At 41.8% G+C, this 24,935-nt stretch overlaps 1 protein-coding gene across 3 annotated transcripts in view; it reads right to left on the bottom strand.

Annotated features, from left to right (window-relative positions):
• The window catches only part of LOC132824384 (oxysterol-binding protein-related protein 8-like), a 135,379-nt gene that overhangs the window by 46,726 nt on the left and 63,718 nt on the right, over positions 1-24,935 (bottom strand). For 2 of the 3 annotated variants that reach the window (XM_060838792.1, XM_060838794.1), the window contains exons 2-7: positions 11,255-11,402; positions 8,738-8,811; positions 6,072-6,152; positions 4,970-5,071; positions 4,113-4,316; positions 2,037-2,121 (exon numbers count right to left, since the gene is read on the bottom strand). In XM_060838792.1, the coding sequence (XP_060694775.1) occupies positions 2,037-2,121; positions 4,113-4,316; positions 4,970-5,071; positions 6,072-6,152; positions 8,738-8,811; positions 11,255-11,402 (694 nt within the window). The remainder of the gene's footprint in view (positions 1-2,036; positions 2,122-4,112; positions 4,317-4,969; positions 5,072-6,071; positions 6,153-8,737; positions 8,812-11,254; positions 11,403-24,935) is intronic. The other variant, XM_060838795.1, reaches the window with a different exon arrangement.

Genomic DNA, 24,935 nt, shown 5'->3' with positions numbered 1-24,935 from the left:
AGAAAGACTACACAGAAAAACAAATCAGGCGACACAGCTAGTTTTGCTTAAATTGAGTACTGTTTAAAAATATAAAACAGTTACTAAGTTAGCCACGAGCAGAATTTTTTGGAGCAATAAGACAGCGCTATTTTCTGGGTCTGTAGATTAAGGAGCAAAGATGACCGTTAGCAGTGTGTTCTTCTTGTTGGATGAGCGAGATAAGGGATAGTTTCCAGGTTACTGATGATTATGTCTGCAACAAGTGTGTTTGGTTGTGAATCCTATCAGATCACATGGATCAGTTGGAGGCAATAAGGAATTTACAGGAGCTAGGTGTGATGAAAGGTGATTGTAGGAAGGGAGAAAAACCACAGATACAGTGAGGTAGATGGGTTACTTCCAGCAAAGGGAGGAGAGGGAGGCAGGTAGTGTAGGAGTCTCCTATGGCCTATCCCCATCTCTAACAAGTATGCGGTTTTGGAAATTGTAGGGGATGATGGACTCTCAGGGGAATATAGCAAAACAGCCAAATTTCTGGTACAGAGACTGGTTCTAATTTAATGAGGGGTATTTCAGGTCCCAAGCAATTGATTGAGATCGGAAGATTCTGTAGTCAGAGGCACAGACAGACATATCTGCAGCAGGCAGCAAGAAATCAGAATGTGTGTTGCCTACAAATTCCTCTCCATCTAAACCCTTAACACTATTAAAACCCCCTATCATTATCACATCATTATTCTTATAGATAACTGAGACCTCCTTACAAATTTGTTTCTCGGTTTTTGGGGAGGTGGGGTTATAATAAAATCCCAATAAGGTGATCACCCCTTTCTTATTTCTCAGTTCCACCCAAATAACTTCCCTGGATGTATTCCTCCCCAAGTACTGCTGTAACGCTATCCCTGATCAAAACATGCCATTCCCCTTCCTCTGACTTTATGACTATGTCCAGTTTATCAGTTTCAGGTTTCAGTTTCATCCCAGTAGAATAGTTTCATCCGTTTAGTAGAATAGTTTCACCCTGGCACAAGGGCAAGTTAGTTTTGGAAGTATCCAAGTTGTGAGAGTTGTACAGAAATTTCCACAAAAATCAGCTGAAAAGTGAAAAAGTGAAATTTAGATAATGAGAAATAGAAAGAAGTTGTAAAACTGCTTCAGCAGTCCAAGAGGAAGACTAGGACGAAGGAGTTAAAGAAATTAAAAAGATTTCAGACACAAGTAATATTTCTATGGGACTAAATATCTTAAATGGATATTCTGGAAAGATGACTAAATCTTTGCTGTTGAAGTTTATGTTTTTTTTCAATTTTACTTGCATTTGTAGAAAGCTTAATGATGTATTTTATTTTGTGTCATAAGTTTGTGTTCATGTCTTAAACAAACATTGGTAGCCTCATGTTCATGTTCAATAACTAAACACTACGACAAATCAACAACAAAAATAAACTTATGGTCAATCAACTCGTTACGTTCTGACATATAGCTTGACCGACCAGCATCATAACAAAGTAGGGGCCCGTCTTTGTTGAATTTAAGTGGGATCCATGAATTGTTCATAAAAGGTACTGAACGTGAAACATAAATGCTACTGTGAAATTTATTGAACAAATTTGAATTTCAAAATGGCTTTGAATGTTGTTAAGACTTTGACAGGTAGAAGACCTAACAGTAAATTGTGTGAAATCTTTGTCAAAGGCCAAACAGAGAGTTAGCAGACCAACTGAAGGTAGAAACAAAATGCTGGATCTGGTATGATTGGTGCTGTGGAGGAGGATGAAGCTCATTTTAAGATTTATCCAAAAATATGTTTGCTCCATAAAGCTACTTAATGCTGTGACATTGTGCAGTTAAGAACCCACCTCTCAATTAACGCATCCCAGTTTTTGGGGGGGCAAAATGTGCAACTGTGGAGTACCTCTCAGAACAGCATGTGATGCTAATGTTTCTTTCTCAAAGTGTAACTTAGAACTCTCATTTCCATCCTACTCTACTGCATACCGTCTCAATTCATTCTCACCATCTCACAGACAGAAACATGCGAGACATAAGCTCACCATCTGACTCAGAGGCAGCTCGGAAGATCAGGTAACTACTGGGCAGTGGCTGTGTTATTGATCCCACATTCTCACCTTTTGGACCCTGGAAAAGACAGGCCTACAGTTAATATAAGGATGAACCATGTTGCAGAAAGAGAATCAATTGACCTATTTTTGTCAGTTGGTCACAAACATCATTTGACAGTCAACCTTTCTTTAGAACAAGCAGGTGGGGGCTAAACCCTCCTCTGACATCTGATATGTTAGAACATGACTATCTCGAAATGAAGCTTTTCTGAGGAGATTCAATTTGACTTTGTTCATGTAGGTGTCACTGGCTAAACCAAAATTTATTGCTCATCCCTAAATGCCCAGAGGGCAGTAAAGAGGCAACCACAATGTTGTAGCTCTGCAGTCACAGTAAACCAGATGAATTTTACAACAAACAACAGTGGCTACCTGGCTCCCATTCAACTAATTTTTTTATTTTATGTTCCTGACTTTTTAAAAAATCAAATTCAAATTTCACTACCTGTCATGGTGAACATTCGCTTGGGATCTTGGGTTACTAACCTAGTGACATTACATCAACACTGATAGTACATTTTATTAAAAAAACGCATGCAGCCAATTGCTATTCAATCTGGGAAAGATGTTAGCCTGACTGTTGGATATGCTCTTAAAAAGTGAAATGACTAGTTGTACAGACTGGCTGAACTTCATTCTGGCACATGAATCCAGGACTGTTTATTGTTGGCTCATGTCAGACTACCAATGCCCACCTTGACATTAATAGCAATACATAAAGTGAAAGAAGTAGCATTTCTGCTTCAAGTGGACCCAAATCCAAGCTGTTTCCCCACAGCTATTTGCTGAAGCTGCGAAGTAAATAGCTATCGTTACATCATTTGAGCCACAGGGTGAAGCCTGAGCTTTCTCAGCATCAATGCAGTTTCCTCAGTGTAGCTTGCTGTAAATCTTCTCCAAACTGCAGGAAAGGTCCTGTGCTAGAAACTTGAATTTATGATATTTCAGAAAACTAAGCACATATTGTCACTCTGCTGTCAGTCCTGGCATGTTTAACTCTTCTTTTCAATGTAAGCATGTAGATTCCACAGCAGTGGGAACCAACACTGTTACACAAGTATTGCAGCATGAGCAAAATAATGCAATTGTGTTCATGTCATGGATCTAATCCCCAAATGAACAGTAAACAATGGATATGTTGGGGTGGGGGTGGATGTGTGAATGCATCATGCCAGTTATTCTAAGGTGTATCAGACAAGGTGGATACTGCCAATGTTAGATGGTGAAGGCTGAGTTTCAGTTTAAGGTGTGTATGAGCTTCAGGTCAAAGGCGTGTGAAGTATAGCAATTTAACTACTTGATACTTCAGTCTTTTCAGCAGCACTAAACTGAAAGGAACTAGAATTGTAACAAATTTAAGAATCAAACAATACACTCCACTTGCCCATGCTTTCTCTCAGAAAGAAGAATCAATTTAATTCTTTTTTCCTATTCTTTCCCATAAATGATTCAAAACTTTTTTTTAAGAAATCGTGTAAAAGGTTTTAATCTTTTTTCATTCTACCATTGGCTGATTACAGGGAGGAAGTAGAGCAGGGAATATCTAACCAGAAACAATGTGTTCTTTTTCCTTTATAACCCATTACACTTCTAAAGGCAGCTGATGTAACAACCTGACTTCTGCATAATTCACGGACAGGAGTCAAAAACGTCCTGCCCCACTTTCATTTTTAGGACTGCAATATCGCAAACCAAGTGGTTACATACAGTCGTAGAACTGCACAGCATGGAAACAGACCGTTCAGTACAACTCGTCTATGCTGATGAAATATTCTACATTAATCTAGTCCCATTTGCCAACATGAACAGTACTACTATTTACTTTTTTTTCCTCTTACAACACAAGTGAATGCCAATTTACTCCAGCATCCAAAACTGTGGAACCTTTCTATAGGGACTGTAGATTTTTGGGGTTTTAATTAGTTCTGTGGCACTAAAATATCCACTCCTCTTTCCATTCTCTTTCAAGAGAGGCCCTGAATCTGTGGCACACTGGAAAAATACTACCTTTACTGCCCAGATGGATTGATCCAGAGGATGGAATAGTTTGAAACAGAAGCCATCCTTTTTGGAGGGTCTTTCAATGAGCTCGCAGGTGTTGAGAAGGATGGTCCCCACCCACTGGCCATTGTTGGGTGTTTTGTAAATTAACAGAAGACCAGGTTTGAGCACACACCAGAATTTGGTCCAGCTCTTCAAAGTGCCTCGGATCTGCAAATCAAGTTTGTGGGTTAATCAACACAACAAAACTGAGAATCTCATTTTGAAGCACATTCATTAAACAAACAGTGCATGGAACTACTGACTGCAGAGGTGGAGCAATTAGTCTGTGTGCGCAATACCAAAGGGGCAATGCTGCAAGAGGACATGCAGTAAATACATATTTGACACTGCCTTCACCTGGTTATTTGACTCAGTTGAAATTAATATGCATTTTTTCAACGATCAGTTAAGAGTGGCTCATTTTTTATATTACACGAATTGAGTTGCTGTATTGCGCACCAACTTACCCTTTGTGTGTCTCAGGCCCTGCGGAGATACTATTGAAATGAACTGCAATAAAACAGAAGCAAAATTCTAAGAAAACATTACTCCCACAATGCACGAAAGGCCATGGGAGTGGCAGAAGTGTAGGGGCCACAGATGGAGCATTCACATCATGGCCTCTGACAGGTTTTGTGCACATAAGGGACTAGGAATTGGCCATGCTGCCTGCAAAATTCAACTTAATTTTGTGGATCAAGCTCCTGTGGGTCATTACATCAAAAGCTGTCTCAAATTCCCAACTACAGCCAGTGATTGCCATTGTCTGCCAGATGAAACTTTTGTCTTGGATTCGCACAACCACATCTTGTGTAGCCTACCTTCAGCCAATCCTCCATCACAACCACAGAAGGATCCTTCAAAGCACTGAGCATCTCCTTGCTGGCCCTTTTCTTCTCCTGTCTGTAATTTTTCTTCTGAACCTATTTAACAAACAGAACCCACCATTGTTGGTGAATGAAACAATTAATCTCAGCAACACCTTGGAATAGACTCAGTAGGAGAGTCAATGGGGAACTTTTCACCAATTAATATTGTAAATAAGACTGAAGAAACACATTAAGCCATTAATTTAGACTTTTCCATTAATAAAAATACCATCTCAGTTTTAAAGGAAGGTTTTGCACTGATATTGTATTTTTTTTTTCAGAAGGTTCCAAGGCACCTTTTGCCCAATAAATGGAAATACAGCAGACAATTTGCAAGGTCAAAGACTGGTTAAAACATTTCTGGTCAAGAGAGAAGTATTGCTTTGGTCATACGATAAAAGTATCACACAATTCCTACAGTGTGGAAGCAGGCCATTTTGCCCACACCAACCCTCAAAGAGGTACCCCTCTACTCTATTCCTGTAACCCTGCATTTAGCGTGGCCAATCCACCTACACCTAACCTGCACATCTTTGGACTGTGGGAGGAAACCGGAGCATCCAGAGGAAACCCATGCAGACACAGGGAAAACATGCAAACTCCACACAGACACTCCCAAGACTGGAACCAAACCCAGTCCCTGGTGCTGAGGCAACAGTGCTAAACCAATGAGCCACTGTACTGCCCATGTAAGCTGTACCATGATCTTTAAGGAGTGCAATGGGATATTCGTGAATTTTACCTGAACAACTTTCTGTACAAAGAAACATGAGCTGAATGGGCTGAAAAGCCTTTCCCATCTACACTTCTATGCTCTGTCAGGGAATGGTACTAAAATAAATGCACAGAATTCAATCCATGTTTTAGCAAGGGGTTTGGGAAATTTAAACCTCATCAGAGTTTAGAGTTGACCTGCCGCTGAACCTAATACATGAGCTGCTGTCAGAAACTGATTACTTTGAAACAAAGTCAAATCACCTCAAACTAGGAAACAGCAGAGCAAGTTACACAGGGCTAGTCTTTAGGTATTACATTATCACTTGGAGACACATACCTTCAAAGATTCTTTCTTGGTGAGTTTAGAGATGTGGGATACACAGTCTTTGTTATAGCCGTTGTACAACTTTGAATCAGACTGAAAGAAAAAAAAAAGAGAGACAAGGTTAATGCTGGGACCTGGACGTTACAGCTATATCTAATCAGGATAGTTTTTGATTTGGCTGGTGCATATGACAATCAAGCTTACGTTCACAGCACATGGCCATATTAACAAGGCCAGTATTTACTGCCCATCTCTATATGCTGTTTAGCTGGTGGTAGCTCTTCAATTTAAGCAGTCAGTTGTGTAGTGTATACACTCTCTTTGTGTCATTAGGTCAGGATTCCCAAGGTATAACTCGAGTTACAATGAAAGAATATAGATATATTTCCAAGAGCTGCACCTATCCTTCTGATGGCAGAGATGGTACAAGGCTGTAGAGCTTCAAGCAGAATGCTTACAAAAGCCATGGGAAGTGTTGCAGTTCACCTTGTGGAAGGTACATACTGTTGATATGGTGGTAAATGGATTCAGTATTTAAGGTGGTGCTTTTAGTGTTATGGATAGGGTAAACAGGCAAAGTCTTTTTTCTGGGGTCAGGGAGTCCAGAACTAGAGGGCATAGGTTTAGGGTGAGAGGGGAAAGATATAAGAGACATCTAACGGGCAACCTTTTCACACAGAGGGTAGTAATGTATGGAATGAGCTGTCAGAGGATGTGGTGGAGGCTGGTACAACTGCAACATTTAAGAGGCTTTTGGATGTGAATATGAAAAGGAAGGGTTTGGAGGGATATGGGCCAGGTGCTGGCAGGTGGGACTAGATTGGGTTGGGATATCTGGTCGACATGGACGGGTTGGACTGAAGGATCTGTTTCCATGCTGTACATCTCAGACTCTAAATGTCACTAACCTGTCCGAGCCTAAATGTGACCAGAGGGATATGGATTGCTTTATTATCTGAGGAGTTACAAATGGAACCAAATATCATCTCTGATGGAGGGAAAGTCAAGGGCAAAGCAGTTGAAGATCTTTGGCTCTAGATCTGAAATAAGGCCCTCCAATAGTCACAAATATCTTGTTTTTGTGCTAAGTATGATTCCTACCAGTGCAGAGATTTCTCATCCATTGAGTAAAATTAAAAAAAACAATGGCAGTCTTGATGCCATACTCTGTAAAATGCTGACTTGATACCAAAGACACTCTTCTCACCTCCCCTTCTGGAATTTAAAGCATTTTTCCAAGTTTGGGCCGAGACTGGAATAAGACTTGGAGCCAGGTGGTCCTGGTTTAAGCCAAACTGAGCACGTTATTGCTCAGTGCCACTTGATAGCACTGTCAATGAGCCCTTCAATCACTTAGCTAATGATTGAAAATTGGCTGATGAGATATCAATTGAACAGAGCAGCTTCATCCTACCTCTTGTGGACAAAGCATAACTGGGCTCTTTGTTTAAGGGACTCGGTCTAATAATGAGTGGCACAAGTTGGCTAGTGGTGTGGCAAGTTCTGCTGCACAAATGTTTAGCATTACAGTTAATATATCATCATCAGGTCATGAAACTTGTTGCATCTAAATGTGCTCAGCCTGCTTGTGATATCATGCAGACGGAATCAATTTGTCTACAGGCTGGCACTTGTGAAGATCTGGAGCAAAAGGAGATCAGTTGATGTCTGCATGCTTTATTTCCTCACTCATTATTTATGTTTAAACTTAGCCAGTGATCACAGCAAGATACAACAGCCTCTCACATTTACCAGATGTTAGATTGCAATCTTAAGCAGAAATCCTCACTGTTTGTCTTCCTAACACAGAGATAATTTTCAGTCACTCAAGTTGAACAACAATAAATCTTGGACCAAGGATCAAGCAAGGGATTTTATTGCTCTACAACCCACATGTGCTACTGTTTGCTGAAAAACTGATTGATCTTACAATTTTACTCATTTATTTTCACTGAAGCAGCACCAATGCTTCATTCAAACGTTTAATGAGGTTCTGATCAGCTCTGTTAATATTTGTGATGGATTTAAAACAAATAAGATCAACGGCAGATCAATCATGAAAAAAAATCATGATTTCACTTCCATGGGAATTACTGGAGTTTCATTAACATGCAAGCTGTCATCTGTAAAATATAAAATCAAGCTCTTAAACACCATCATCACATCTTCCAGACAGAGTTGTTACTCCTCAACTTACTTTCCTTCAGTTCTCAATGGTCTCCAGGTCTCCGTTATTGTAACCATTGCTTTCTCCATACCAGATGAGAAGAAACAATGTCACAGAAGATAGCTCAAGTGGGCTGCAGGGAGGGAGAAGGTTTTGCCAATATTCTGTACTGCAGAGCAGGCATGATGGGCTGAATAGCCTCCTTCTATGCCTGTAATAGTTCTGAGCACTTGCCGGCAATCCTACAAACTGAATCTGTAGGACGCCATAAGGATACTTCAATGTGTGGAAACAGAGAGTACTTGACACAGGAATTTCTACTCTATGAAATGCTTCTGCACAGTTGCTCTGGCTAGTTTTTGGGAGAGGAGGGATGTGCTCCAAGGAGAAATACAGTTGATTTGGATCCAGTCCAGAAATGTTTAGTTTATGCTGTCCTTGCCTTTTAAGGCTGGAGGTTATTCCCACTCAAGGTATAGGGTAATGGTAGACAGAAACACCAGAATCCTACCTTACTGCTGGAGATGGGCGTAGAAGTGACTTCATCGGTAAGAGCTGAAAATCCATTCTTTTCCATTTCAGAGTCTGTAGTAAATGAGGAAAGAAGCAGAAGGAACATTACCCTGGATACAGGATGATGGGTTTATGTGCTTATGCTAAAATGGCAGCACAATAGCTGATAAAGCCCCATCCAAGATTGATTTGACGCAAGAGGTTCAGTAAAGTCATGGTGAAAGCAGACTGGAACAGAAAGGATTAGGAGGATACTGTCCTACACAAATTTGTTGAGGGTTCTTAGCACTTATATAGTCATAGAGATGTACAGCATGGAAACAGACCCTTTGGTCCAACCCGTCCATGCCGATCAGATATCCCAGCCTAAATATTTTTAATTAACCTGTTCAGATGAGCAGGTGGAACTTGAACCCAGGCCTCCTAGCCTAGAAGCCAGGATAGGACTGCACCACCGAGCCCAAGCACCTTGGGTCTACACTGATGGTATGCAGAAAGGCTTTTAAAATGTACTTTCCATACTAAACCCCAACATGACATAGCCCACAGTCTTCACCTTCCCTCCCCCTCTTCCCAAACTGACAACTTGACTTAACCTAAACACATCCACTTGCCTAATACTCTATCCCATCACCACCTCGCATCAACCCCTTACTCTTTTACCCACCTGGTACCCTAACCCCAAACTTACCTCACATACTTACCCTTGTACAATGGTTATCAAAGTTGCTGGATATTTATATGGCACTTAAAAAGGGCACGAGTTTGACATCAGTCTTCTACTGGCTCTGATATTTCCTGGACAGGACTCCACCTGTCCAGGAAATGAGAGGAGACTGGGGGGAGAAACAGTGGCTCAGCGGATAACATTGTTGCCTCAAGGTGCCAGGGAACCATTTGATTCCAGCCTCTGACAACTGTGTGCGTGGAGTTTGCACATTCTCCCAGTGTCTGCATGAGATTTCCTCTGGGTGGTTCGAGCTCCGCCCACAGTCCAAAGATGTGCAGGTTAGGTGGATTGGCCAAGGGAAAATGCAGAGTAATAGGGTTAGGGTAGGCGGATGGTTATGGACAGGATGTTCTTCAGAAGGTTGGTGTGGACTTGACGGGCTGAATGGCCTGCCTCTGCATCATAGGGATTCGATAATAGTGTTCCTGACCCTGATTAGAATTTCTGGGCCATTGTCACAAGAAATTTCTAGGAGTGTAACTTTGTTAGTGTATCATTAACTTAATGAAACTTGATCAATGTTTCATTCAAGATGAATTTGAAAATGGCAAACTTTTGCAATTGATTGATAAGCAGCTCCCTGTAACTCAAGAAATGCCCTTCATTCATCTGAATGGATGTCACCTGCTTAAATAAACAGCTTTTCACTTCATCACATCTAGATTTCTGTTCATGTTGGGCAATGCAATGACATTCTGCCCCATTGTAATATTGTATTGATATAGTCACAGCATTGTCTGCTAAACCACATCTCAGGCTGACTTTACAAAGTGAGATACCAGAACAGCAATGACATTTAAAGTTCACTCAACTAAAATTACCCTGCAGAGTGACAAGGTATTTATGTCCAACCACACAATAAGTTACATGGTGAGTGCAGGTGGCCTAGTACCCTGGGCTGGTCAGACTTGGACTCTCAAAACTTGGTCTACATGCAGTTACCATAGAGACTGGAATGTTTGTGGTGGGTTAGACATTTAGGGTGTGTGTTCATTATAGCCACATTGGAAAGCACATACTCTATTAATAAATCGCTTCCAGGACCACGAGAAAAACACATCAAATAATGCCTGGAGACACATCAACTCGGGTTCAGGGTAGATAGGTCACCTTCCAGTACGTGTGGCTTTAACAGTGCTTAACCACAAATTTCTATTTTGACAAGACATCCTGATCATGTGAATGGGCTGACTTTGTGTCCTACAAATAGAAGAGCCTTTTAAAACTGCAAGTAGTAAGCCTGGGCAGCAAAGGTGTACAGACTATTTACCTACTGGGGAACTACATATGAATGCAATTCTATCCTTACAAGAGAGGCACACTCTCACTTTCCGCATGATCAACAAAAGTGGGATCCACGACTGAACCTTCCCCTCCCTAACCCTGTAATACAGAGATTAATGTTGTGGTCCTACTGCTGTTCTGTGAACTCAGTATTAAATAAGAATCAAACTCGAGAATCTCTGGTATGTATTGCTCAGTACCATGTTACCTTCATCAGAGGGGTGGGGAATTCACTCAGCATTTAATATGGACTGTCCAGTCAGATCAGCATAAGCAGACTTGGTGAGCTCAGCTCTTAGTTGGTATTCAATCATAGCGAACCTAAGCCATTAAAGGTATTTCAAAAATACCATTTAATGCAAGAATAGAAGTCGCACCAGGACAGCATTTGTTTTATGTGCAATATACGACAGCATTTGTCTGCTGATGTTTTGCACTATTTTCTCTGCAGTTATCAGAATTTGGTGGAATAAGTCTTAAAGTAGATCAAATTCAACAAACCTGGGGTCAAAGGACAAATCCCATTGTAACCTCCAAAAGAAGAGTTTCGAGTCAACTTGCGAGGGTCGATTTTCTGTGGTGTTGCCAATCCAGTACAGAGTGAAAACCTGCGCCGTAACACATGATCCTCCTTCACCGCATGAGTTTTCTATAGAATACAGCAAAGCACTAAATGAATCCCAACTGGAAAGCATACTTACAAGGACCTAAAATGCTCTTTCCAGAACACTGCAAATTAATTCCAAGAATTCTTTTCCAATTAAGCTTCTCCCTTATTCCTGAATGAGTAAGTTTTCATTAAGGGACAGTTATGCAACTAATAGCTGCACACCAGAAACCAGTCTACATGACCAACCATAGAATCTCTACAGTGTGGAAGCAGGCCATTCAGCCCATTGAGTCCACACCAACCCTCCGAACAGCATCCAAACCAGACCCATCCGTCCTACCCTATCCCTGTAACCCTGCATTTCCCATGGCTAATCCAATTAACCTTCACATCAATGGACATGATGGGCAATTAACCATAGCACATCTTTGGACTGTGGGAGGAAATACATGGAGACATGGGGAGAATGTGCAAACTCCACACAGTTGTCAGATGGTGGAATCAAATCCAGGACCCTGGTGCTGTGAGACAACAGTGCTAACCACTAAGCCACCTGTGAGCTTAGATATTGCCATGTCAAACACCAATATTCACTCATGCAGAGTCTCCAAACAGGCTTTCTGAGAATAAGTGACACACGGCAAGGGTTGCACTAGATCTTCATTAGTACAGTCCTGCTCCATGATTAGCTGCAGAATTGACAGACTCCCAATTCTTCTCCACAGCCTATAAGAAACATGGTTGCCAAGCAAAGAACACGTCCGGGCAGGGAACTTGAAATTCATGCTGAGAAAATTGCACAGTGCACCAGCGTTGGGTACACCTGCAAATATCGAAGAGGAAATAATCAACCTGGATATTTCTATCCATCGATGGAGGATGGGAAAAAGTTTTGGCTGTAACAGGCTGCTCCTTTGAGATATTTTAGGTGTTGGAGGTGATTTCCTCAAATTCCAGGAGCAGCAATTACTGTTTTCTATGCTGTTGCATTGTTTTGGAACTTCAGAGACAAAGAAAGTCAAAACAATGGCACTTTCAAAAGGGAGAGGAACAGACAAAGGCAGCACATAGTCAGCTCAGTGCAGGAGAGGGACAGAAAGAAAACCACACTACTAACTGACACAGCAGTGAACCTGTGCAGTTACTGCCTTTGCTGTTGAATTCATGTATCGCTGGATATCGGAGTGCATCTGGGAAAATGAACAAATAGTGAAATTCACAACTAATCTTGGAGGAACCTGTTTGGGAGAGGTCACAGTACAGAAACAGATAAGTGAATAGTTTTAAGTGAATAGTCTGCAGTGGTGAGTAGAGTGTGTTCTTGCTTGATTATATGTCTTATTGAGCGATGTCTCTTGATAAAACTTAAAAATATAAGCCATGATTATTAAGTTAGCCTAGAGCAGTTTTTTTGTAGAGGAATAAGACGGTGTTATTTTCTGGGTCTGCAGATTGGAAGAAACAAAAATGGCCCTTAGTAGAGTGATATGCTCTTCTTGTCAGATGTGGGAGTTCAGGGAGAGTTTATGGGTTACTGAGGATTATATCTGCAATAAATGCTGTTGGTTGCAAATCCTATCGGATTGACTGGATTGGTTGCAGTGAAAGTTAGATGCAATGAGGAATTTACAAGAGCAGGGTGATGTGCTGGACGGCAGTTATGAGGAGGGAGAAAAGCTGCAGATAGAGTCACATAGATGGGTCAACTCCAGGAAAGGTAAGAGACGTAGGCAGCTAGAGTAGGAATCTTCTGTGGTTATCCCCATTTCACATAAGTATGTTGTTTTGGAAAATGTAGGCGGTGATGGATTCTCAGGGGGATGTAGCACAAACAGCCAAGTTTCTGGTATTGAGACCGGCAAAGAGGGGTACATCAGGCTCCAAGAGATCTAGTTTGAGGCACAAAAAGATGTTTTTGTGGCCAGCAGCTAAAAATCAGAGTGCTGTGTTGCCTCCCTGGTGCCAGGATCAAGGACGCCTCAGAGGGTGCAGAATATTCTCAAGGGGGAAAAGAGGGCTCAGCAGGAGGTTATTGTACACATTGGAACCAATGACATGAGAAAAGGATGAGATTCTGAAGGGACAATATAGAGAGTTGGGCAGGAATTTAAAAAAGGAGGTCCTCAAAAATAGTAATATCTGGATTACTCCCAGTGCTACAAGCTAGAGAGGGTAGGAATAGGAGGATAGAGCAGATGAATACATGGCTGAGGTGGTGGTGTATGGGAGAAGGATTCACATGTTTGGATCATTGGAAGCTCTTCTGGGACAGAAGTGACCTGTTCAAGGAAGGATTGCACCTGAATTGGAAGGGGACGAATATACTGGCAGGGAAATTTGCGAGAGCTGCTTGGTGGGGTGGGGGGAAAGGGGGGGAAATTGAGGGAAGTTATTTGATTGGAACTGAGAAAGGGATGATCACCTTATTGGGATTATATTAAAGACCCACCCAATAGTCAGACGGCAATTGAGAAACAAATTTGTAAGGAGATCTCAGCTATCTGTAAGAATAATAAGGTGGTTATGGTAGGGGATTTTAACTTTCCAAACATAGACTGGGACTGCCAGAGTGTTAAGGGTTTAAATGGAGAGGAATTTGTTAAGCATACACAAGACAATTTTCTGATTCAGTATATGGATACACCCACTAGTGAAGGTAAAAAAACTTGACCTACTCTTGGGAAATAAGGGAGGGTAGGTGACTGAGGTTAGTGGGGGAACATTTTGGGGCCAGCGACCATAATTCTATCAGTTTTAAAATAATGATGGAAAAGGATAGACCAGATCTAAAAGCTGAAGTTCTAAATTGGAGAAATTTCAATTTTGATGGTATCAGGCAAGAATTTTCAAAAGCTGATTGGGGCAGATGTTCGCAGATAAAGGGACGGCTGGAAAATGGGAAGCCTTCAAAAATGAGATAACCGAGAGTCCAGAGACAGTATATTCATGTTAGGGTGAAAGGAAAGGCAGGGAATACTGGATGACTAAAGAAATTGAGGGTACAGGGAAGAAAAAGGAGGAAGTATATGTAAGGTATAGACAGGATAGATTGAGAGAATCCTTCGAAGAGTATAAAGGCAGGAGGAGTATACTTAAGAGGGAAATAATAAGGGCAAAAAGGGGACATTCGATAGCTTTGGCAAACAGAGTTAAGGAGAATCCAAAGGGTTTTTACAAATACATCAAGGACAAAAGGGTAACTAGGGAGAGAATACAGCCCCTCAAAGATCAGTAAGGCAATGTTTGTGTGGAGCCGCAGGAGATGGGGGAGATACTAAACAAGTATTTTGCATTGGTGTTTACTGTGGAAAAGGACATGGAAAACTGTAAGGAAATAGATGGTGACATCTTGCAAAATGTCCATATTACAGAGGAGGAAGTGCTGGATGTCTTGAAATGGGTAAAGGTGGATAAATCCCCAGGACCTGATCATGTGTACCCTAGATCTCTGTGGGAAGCTAGAGAAATGATTGCTGGGCCTCTTGCTGAGATATTTGTATCATCAATAGTCACAGGTGAGATGCCAGAGAAGACTGGAGATTGGCCAACGTGGAGCCACTATTTAAGAAAAGTGGTAAGGACATGCCAGGGAACTATACACTGGTGAGCCTGACATTAGTGGTGGGCACGTTGTTGGAGGGAATCCTGAAGGAGAGGATGTACATGTATTTGGAAAGGCAAGGACTGATTAGGCATAGTCAACATGACTCTGTGTGGGAAATTATGTCTCACAAATTTGATTGAGTGTTTTTTGAAGAAGTAACAAAAGAGGATTGATGAGGGCAGAGCGTTGGACGTGATCTATATGGACTTCAGTCAGGTGTTTGACAAGGTTCCCCATGGGAGACTGGTGAACAAGGTTAGATCTCATGGAATACAGAGAACTAGCCATTTAGATACAGAACTGGCTCAAAGGTAGAAGACAGAGGGTGGTGGTGGAGGGTTGTTTTTCAGACTGGAGGACTGTAACCAGTGGAGTTCCACAAGGATCAGTGCTGGATCTACTATTCATCATTTTTATATATGATCTTGATATAAGCATAAGAGGTATGGTTAGTACGTTTGCAGATGGCAACAATATTGGAAGTGTAGTGGACAGTGAAGAAGGCTACCTCGAATTACAATGGGATCTTTATCAGATGGGTCAATGGGCTGAGGAGATGACAGATGGAATTTAATTTAGATAAATGCAAGGTGCTGCATTTTGTGACAGCAAATCTTAGCAGGACTTATACACTTAACAGTAAGGTCCTAGGGAGTGTTGCTGAACAAAGAGACCTTGGAGTGCAGGTTCATAGCTCCTTGAAAGTAGAGCCACAGTTAGATAGGACAGTGAAGGCAGTGTTTGGTATACTTTCCTTTACTGGTCAGAGTACTGAGTACAGGACTTGGGAGGTCATGTTGCGGCTGTAGAAGACATTGGTTAGACTACTGTTGGAATATTGCTGTCAATTCTGGTCTCCTTCCTATTGGAAAGATGTTGTGAAACTTGAAAAGGGTTCAGAAAAGATTTATAAGGATGTTGCCAGGTTGGGAGGGTTTGAGGTATAGGGAGAGGCTGAGTATGCTAGGGCTGTTTTCCTTGGAGTATGGGAGGCTGAGGTTTTATAAAATCATGAGGGGCATAAATAGGATAAATAGACAAGGTCTTTTCCCTGGGGTAGGGGAGTCCAGAACTAGATGGCATAGGTTTAGATTGAGTGGGGAAAGATTTAAGAGACATAAGGGGCAACTTTTTCACACAGAAAAGGTTGCAAGGATCAGTCCAGCAACTGCAGACCAATTGGTTTAAATTTGGGAGTGGGTAAATTTCTAGCAACAATTATTTAGAGAGAATTAATATTCTCACAGAAAATTGTGAATTGATTCAGAAGGGTTAGCATGGATTTGTTGAGGGAAAATCATTTTGAACTAACTTGCTAGCATGTTTTGAGGAGTTAATAAATAGGGCTGAGGAAGGGAAGGATGTTGATACGGTGCATGTAGACTTCCAAACACATTCAACACAATACCACACACCAGCTTTGTAAGGAAACATATAGGTCATGGAATAAAAAGGAACAGTAGGCACATGGATATAGTACCAGCTGAGGGGTATGAAACAAAGAGATAATCAAAGTTTTTGAGAAGATTTGTAGCTCGGGTACTCGTTGTTGTGGTTCTGTTCACTGAGCTGGGAATTTGTGTTGCAAACGTTTTGTCTCCTGTCTAGGTGACATCCTCAGTGCTTGGGAGCCTCCTGTGAAGTGCTTCTGTGATCTTTCCTCTGGCATTTGAGTGGTTTGAATCTGCCACTTCCAGTTGTCAGTTCCAGCTGTCCATTGCAGTGATCGGTATATTGGGTCCAGGTCGATGTGCTTATTGATTGAATCTGTGGATGAGTGCCATGCCTCTAGGAATTCCCTGTTTGGCTTGTCCTTGGTTTGAGACAACACTACTATTATAGGACAAGCCAAACAGAACAGCCAGGGAATTCCTAGAGGCATGGCACTAGAAGAGCTATTTAGGTCTGACAACTACAGCCATTTACTTGCCAGGCGGGTTTATCAAATTTCACCACGACAGAACAAGGGTAACATTATCAGTTCTGCTTTAATATTTGTTCTACTGAAGCTAAAGAGCAAATGAAACTGAAGGGACCTCTCTTTGGTTTTTAGAAGCAGTCTCTCGGCTCTTGGTTTAAATTAAGATATTTTCTGACAGCTCACCTTAAATAAAACTACTTCAAAACTGTCTAGCAGTTACCTTTAGTTGTATTATAACTCCAGTTTTACAAGTCAGAAGTCCTTGAGCTAGTGACCGAGGCATGACATTGGCCGGAATATCCAGAGAAGCCCACAATAGCATCAAATTTGAGCTTCCTATTCTGATGGAGACTAACAACAAATAGGGAAATGGGGATTTAAACGATTGCACAGAGATCAAATTACATTAAATATATTTAGTCTTTGTAAATGACAATTTTAATAAATTGAAACTCGCAGAGTAAATGAAAATTCAATTTTATGTCACTAGAGGGGGTTGTAAATCACCAGTTTAGTCACAGATAAAATATCATTTTACAGCCTAGAGTCATACAGACGTCCAGCACGGAAACAGGCCCTTCAGTTCAACTCGTCCATGTCGACCAGGTATCCTAAAAATCAACCCATCTAGTCCCATTTGCCTTTGAAGTGTTGTAAATGTACCAGTCTCCACTGCTTCCTCTGCCAGCTCATTCCATACACGCATCACAGTGTGTGTGAAAAGGTTGCCCTTTCAGTCTCTTCTAAACCCTTCTCCACTCACCTTAAATCTTATGCCCTCAAGTTCTGGACTCCCCCACCCAAGGAAAAATATCTTGTCCATTTACACTATCCATGCCCCTCATGATTTTATAAACTTTTATAAAAGGTCATTCCTCAGCCTCCAATGCTCCAGGGATGAACAGCATCAGCCTATTGAGCATCTCCTTATAGTCAAACCCTCCAACCCTGGCAACAAACATTTAAATCTTTTCTGAACCCTTTCAAGTTTCACTACATCCTTCCGGTAGCAGGGAGACCATAACTGCACATAATATTCCAAGAGTGGCCTAAGCAACATCACCTCCTAACTGCTATACTCAATGCTCTTGAATTCCCTCTGAAGTCAGGCTTACCGGTCTATTGTTCCCTGGCCTTTCCTTACCACCTTAAATAGTAGCACCATGTTAGTCAACCTCCAGTCTTCTGGCACCTCACCTGTGACTTTAATGATCCAAATATCTCACCAAGAGGCCCGCAATCACTCCCCTAGCTTCCCACAGAGTTCTAGAGTACACCTGATCAGGTCCTGTGGATTTATCCACTTTTATGCATTTTAAGATATCCAGCACCACCTCCTCTGTAATATGGACATTTTTCCAAGATGGCCGTCATGTATTTCCCCACATTCTGTATTGCTCATGTCTTTCTCCACAGTAAACACTCATGCAAATATACTCGTTTAATATCTCTCCCAGCTCCTACAGCTCCACACACAGATCAGCAAGGCAGCCTTTGAGGGGTCCTATTCACTCCCTCATAACTCTTTTGTCATTAATGTGTTTATAAAATCCCTTGGATTCTACTAACCCAATTTACCAAAGCTATCTCATTTCTTCTTTTTGCCCTCCTGATTTCCCATTGTAAGGGCAATTTATAAATTGCCTTTCACAGCCACTGGACATCCCACAGCCTTCTGCAGGCAATGAAATACTTTAAGGACAGCTATTTTGTGCACAGCAAGATCCCACAAACAACAGTGATAATGATCATTGAGAGATAAACAGTTGACCAAGATACTGGAGATAGTTCTCCTGCTCATCTTCAAAATAGTGTTATGGGATCATTTACATTTACTTGAGGGTGGTCAGGGCCTCAGTTTAACTTCCTATCTGAAAGATTGTACCTCCAGCTCCTTCAATACTACGTAAGGCTGCCACCCTTGATTTTTGCCTTCAAGCAGGACTTCAATGCACAACCTTGTGACTCAGAGACCATTGGTAAAAATTAAACTTGTGAGAGAACTAACAAATAAGATGATTTACTCAGCTTTATGAATATTTCACAGACCTGCAATAGTGTGTTTTAACATTCATTTGAACCGGAAACCACAAACATGAAAACAGAATGCAGTTTGGAACTTGAGAAAGTTGTCTTTCAAATGCTTTTATTTAAATCGATAACAGACAGGCCAACTCTTTTGTGACCAGATGGTGCTACATAATTTTTGAAGTACCAGTTTGTTTACGCTCCAGCATTGAGAGTACAGATTCTTGTTGGATACACTTCCACATTCCAGCCAACCCTATCCCCAAATCACTTCCTCTCTAACCTTTCCTCTGACCTATTCCTGAACTTGTATCTTTCTGCAGTTTCTCTTCCATTTCCTCAAACTCCCTGTCCACGAAATCCAGCTCCTTCTCTTGGCCCTCGTTGACAATGTTTCTGACGAGTCACTGAAACATTAGCTCTGATTCTCTTCCCACAGATACTGTCTCACCTACTGAGTCCTTCCTGCATTTCATTTTAAATTGAAAACCCATGTTGCCATTGTGAAGAAATTCTGGAAAATCTATGAAAGTTCAGCATGGAGATTAAGTTTCAGATAATGATAATCAGAGCACCACCTGAAGTTTTCTTTAACCTCAACACTGGATATTATTGATCCCGATGCGTTCCTAAATCTGGGATAACAGTAGCTGATGTCTGACCAACCACATCATCCCTTCATGGGCCCCACCCAGACTGAAGCTTGGAACATGGATATGAAAAGACTCTTGTCTTCACTCCCTCAAGATGAAGGTTAGTGAAAGATATTTCTAATGACTTATTTTTCAAAGAAACCTCTTTGTAGTCATGCAGCCTGACAGCAGAAGCACCAGGCACGTGCTCGGAGTTAGGGCCCAATTATTTTGTTCACCTGAACGAGAAGGTTTACAATGTGATAGGCCCGATCATTTTCACCATGTGGACCTGAGACCAGCAGCAACACCCAATCAGCTACAAATCATCAAAAGTAAACGATATTTTAAAGACTTTTTGTTTCTGGTGGTTGACAGTTAAACCACGTCTATAGTACCCTCCATATATTTTTTTCCAGAGAAAATGAAGCATTTGGCACATGATGTTTTTCCATCTTACCCACATTTTTTGCCATCGCACAAAACATGGCAAGTTAACTTGATTCAATCCAGTCAGTCAGACTGAGTAATGCAGGAAGCCTAGAGAATCCCTCCTTCATTACATGTCTGCTTCATAGGTTCAGAGCCCATGAGGCATGCTGGATCTGCAAGGCTTTGTGGGCACTCAGCTCCATTCAATAATTATATTTCCTTTTGGCTCTGACAGGCTGCATGTCAAGCTCACACTGAGTATCTGCATAAACAGTATGACAAGTCTCACACAACAGCACCGTACTTAGCTAAATGAACCCAGCAGGCTCTGTGGCAGCCTTCTCAGTTACCAAAGCCAATTACTCCAAGACCACTTTCCCAATTAGGAAATGACCTCCTGGTGAAGATTAACCAGGAAGGAAAAGGGACATAGTGGTATCATAACTAGGCTGTTAACTCTCAAACTCAGCTATGTTCTGGGGACATGGCATGGCAGGTGGTGGAATTTGAATTCAGTAAAAATATCTGGAATTAAAAATCTATTGATGACCATGAAATCATTAACAAATTGTTGGAAAAACCCATCTGGCTCACTAATGTCCTTCAGGGAAGGAAATTTGCCATCTCCACCTGGTCTGCAATGTGTTTGACTTTCAACTGCCCTCTGAAATGGTCTAGCGAGCCACTCAGTTGTACCGACTGCGACAAAAGTCTCAACAAATAAAAAAGAAAGCAGATGGACCACCCATCTTCAACCTAGACTCAGAAACAGCCCCATCAACCCTGCAAATCCTCCCTGCTAACATCTTGGGTCTATTGCTAAAATTGGGAGAACTGTAACACAGACTAGTCAAGCAACACCTGACATAATCATACTCATAGAATCACACATGACAGACAATGTCAGACACCACCATCACTATTCCTCAATACAGACCCAGGAGAGGTGGCGGCAGAGTGGTATACAGTTGGTAGGGAGTTGCTTTGGGAGTCCTCAACATTGACTCCAGAAACCATGAAGTCTGATGCCATCAGGAAACCTCCTTACTATCACGTACTCAGCTGATGAATCGTACTCCATGTTGAATAACACTTGGTGGAAACACCGAAAGTGGTAAGTGTGCTGATGTTCTCTGAGTGGGGATTTTCAATGCCCACCACCAACAGTGACTCAGCAGCAGCACTACTGATCGAGCTGGTTAGGTCCTAAAGGACTAGCAGCTAGTCTGGATCTGTACCAAGTGGTGAGGGAACCAGCATGAGGGAAAACATACTTGACCTCATGCTTACCGATCTGCTGTGTGCATCCGTCTATGACAGTATTGGTAAGAGTGACCACTGCACAGTCCTTGTAGAGACATAATTCTACCTTCATATTGAGAATGATGTTTGGCAAGTTGTGCTGCATTATCACCGTGCTAAATCGAGCATCTGGGCACCCTGAGGCACTGTGGGCTAACAGCAGTGGTGGAATTGTAATCCAGCATTATCTGTAACCTCGTGGTCTGGCATATCTCCCAGTCAAACATTACCCTCAAGACAGGGGATCAACTCATGGAGAAGGAAGGAAGTAGCATGCCAGAAACAGCACCAGGCATACTTAAAAATGAAATGGCAACCAGGCAAAGCAACCAAGGAAGACTACTTGCATGCCAAACAACATAAGCCATAAATGATAGTCAGAGTTAAGCAATCCCACAGCCATCAGGTCAGATCCAAGCTCTGCAGTCCTGCTGTATCTAGTTGTGAGTAGTGGTGGACAATTAAACTCTCTGGAGGCAGCTCCATAAATATCCCCATTCTCAATGGCAGGAGAGACCAGCACATCAGTGTAAAAGATCAGGCTGAAGCATTCATAGCAATCTTCAGCGAAAGGTACTAAGTAGATGATTCTTCTCAGTCTCTTCCACTAGATCCCAACATCACAGGTATCAGTCTTCAGCCAATTCAATTCACTCCACATGACATCAAACAGTTAGAGACATTGGATAGTGCAAAACCTATTCTGGCAATTGTACTGAAGACTTGCGCTTTAGAACTTGACAACAACCTGGCCAAACTCTTCTGGTACAAAGTGATAGAAGGTATCAACACTGCTATCAAGCAGCACCTGCTCAGCAATAACCTTCTCAGTGATGCCCAGTTTGGGGTCTGCCCAGAACATTCAGCTCCTGATCTCATTAATGTTGATTCAAATATTGACAAAAAAGTTAAATTCCAGATGAGGTGAGTGTGACAGCCCTTGTCATCAAGGCCACACTTGACCAAGGGTGGCATCAAGAAGGAAGAACAAAACTGAAATCAATGGGAACCGGGGTGGGGGGCACAAACTCTCCACTGGTTGGAGTCATATCTGGCACAAGGGAAAATGGTTGTGACTGTTGAAGGCCAGTTATCTCAGCTCCAGGGCATTTCTGCAGGAGTTCCTCAGGGTAGTGTCCTAGGCCCAACCATCTTCAGCTGCTTAAATGACTTTCCCTCCATCATAAGATCAGAAATGAGGGTGTTCGCTAAAGATTGCACAATGTTCAGAATCATTCAGGACTCCTCACATACTGAGGCTGTTCATGTCCAAATACAGCAAAATCCAGATGCACTGACAGGGTGCAAGTAACATTCACACCACACAAACTATGACCATCTCCAATAAAAGACAAACTAAACATCAGCCCTTGGCATTCAATGGTGTTACCATCACTGAATCCCTGAGTTAACAACATTGAAACTCAACTGGATTAGCCATATGAATGCAGTGTCTATAAGAGCATACTCCCCAATTGCCTGGATGGATGCAGCTCCAACAGCATTCGAGCATCTTAACACCATCAGGACAGAGCAGCCTGCTTGATTGGCACCACATCCACAAACATCTCCCTTCACCACCAATGCCCAGTACACAGCAATATACTAGCTATGAGATACACTGCAGAAATTCATCAAGAATCCTTAGACAGCACCTTCCAAATCCACAACCAATTCCATCTAGATGGACAAGGGTAATAGATACACGGGAACAGTATCATCTATAAGTTCCCTCCAAGCCATTCACCACCCTGACTTGTAAATATACCGTTGTTCCTTCACTGTTGCTGTGTGAAATTGCCTCAGGGCATTGTGGGTCAAACTACAGCACATGGGCTACAATAGGCTAAAAAGACAGCTCACCACCATCTTCTCAAGGACAACTAGGAACAGGCAATAAATACTGGCCAGCCAGTGTCGCTCACGTTCCATGAATGAAACAGCAAAAAGTACATGAGAAGGAACAAGCAACAATGAAACATGCATCATACTATGCTCTGGTTCTTACTCACTGATTTTTCTCACACCCTCAAAACAGTCTGTTATTGTTAGCCACACCCCTCACTATCCAACCTCTTTCACAAGTCTCATCACAAGGGAATTCTTTAGTCCTGAGCTGAAAGAGATCTTTAGGGGATTTTTATCCCTTCCACCCTTGTATTATTCTTGCCATCTGGAAGTTTTCCTTTCCTCCTATTCTAACGCTTAAGATTTATTAGCAACTTTAATCTCAGAATTGAGGAGCTCTTCTGTCCCTTTTTTCTCTCATTTGTAAGCTTTTAAAATTGCAAGTTTTCTACTCATTGTTCTTCGATTGACTTGGCTTTTTCCCTTATGATTTTTATCCTGGTGTTGGCCTGTGGCCCTTCTGCCTAAATCCTCATTATTTGAGAATCTTGAGTTCACAAGGGCAAGTCGAACCTGCTCGACACAATAACCACAGCCACCCAATCGACAGTGGTTACTGAGTGGTGTCAGTTTAAGTATGTATCATCCAGTGCTCATCTCACCAAGCAAACCAACTTATAAACAAATAATGTCGAAAGGGAAGCACAAAGAGTGGATTCCTTGACAAACAATTTGCCTGATAACATGTTGATGTTGGGAATGGGGCATGTCAGTTCTTATGATTATTTGGAATTTTTAACATCGCCACATACGTCTACCATTCAATTAGACAATGGCTCATCTGTATCAACGAGTACCTGTTCTGGTTTCTGACCACAAATAGCTCCCACTTTGGAGAGACCTTAATTATGGCAGAAAGGTTCTTCATGAATTTGTTGGCAGCCATCTCAAAAACTGGGAGCTCTGATGCAGTCCTCCGATAATCTTGTCTGAGCTTGAGTGCAGAATTGCACTGCCTAATATGGAACCACACTGATCAGGAAGGTCCCAGGTTCAGTTAACTATCAGTCAGTCATCGAAGCCCTGGTGATTGGGTAGGGTTAAATTGGTTACAGTTGCCCCTATAAGTGACCACAGAAAGTTTGGCACACTTGCTTCAGAGATTCCATGGTTACACAAGAGCCTCCTACCGGAAGGCATTGAATGAAGCATAATATTAAAGTAGCTCTTTGCCCATTGACACTAGCTCAGTTGGCTCAGTTTGCAATACAGAATTATGTCAACAGCATGGATTTAAGGCCTGTACTGGCTGTACTCATGAAACCTCCCAACTATTCAATCTCATCCCTGACTCAGGCATGGTGACCCTTAGGTTAAACCACTCAAATGAGGGAGCAGTCTGCTTAGACTATACTGACATAAATCTAGTTTCATCAGTCAAATCAGAAACACCTTTGTATGCAAACAGCAAGTGGAAATAAAAAGAGGTTAATGTTAAGGCAGTAACGAATGGATAGCATAGAAACGTGTGAAACATTCTTACAACTGTATTGCAGGGCATTTATATTCTACTAGTTCTTTGCCATTCGCTCAGCATTATGGTACCCATTTGGAAATAGCTGGACTGTATCAACACCACCTCTTACTAAACAGAACAGCAGGGCTATGTCAAGATTATTTGCAGGTACCAGGGAGTCCAGGACCAGGAACTATTTGATTTAAAATGAACAAACACAAGGAGCATTTTGGGCAGTGAGGTAGAATAGCATAGCTGTTCTTTAATGAATTAATAATTATAATGCTGT

This window comes from Hemiscyllium ocellatum, chromosome 18, assembly GCF_020745735.1.
Source record: "Hemiscyllium ocellatum isolate sHemOce1 chromosome 18, sHemOce1.pat.X.cur, whole genome shotgun sequence".
NCBI lineage: Eukaryota > Metazoa > Chordata > Chondrichthyes > Orectolobiformes > Hemiscylliidae > Hemiscyllium > Hemiscyllium ocellatum.
This window is presented reverse-complemented; position numbering and strand designations above follow the sequence as displayed.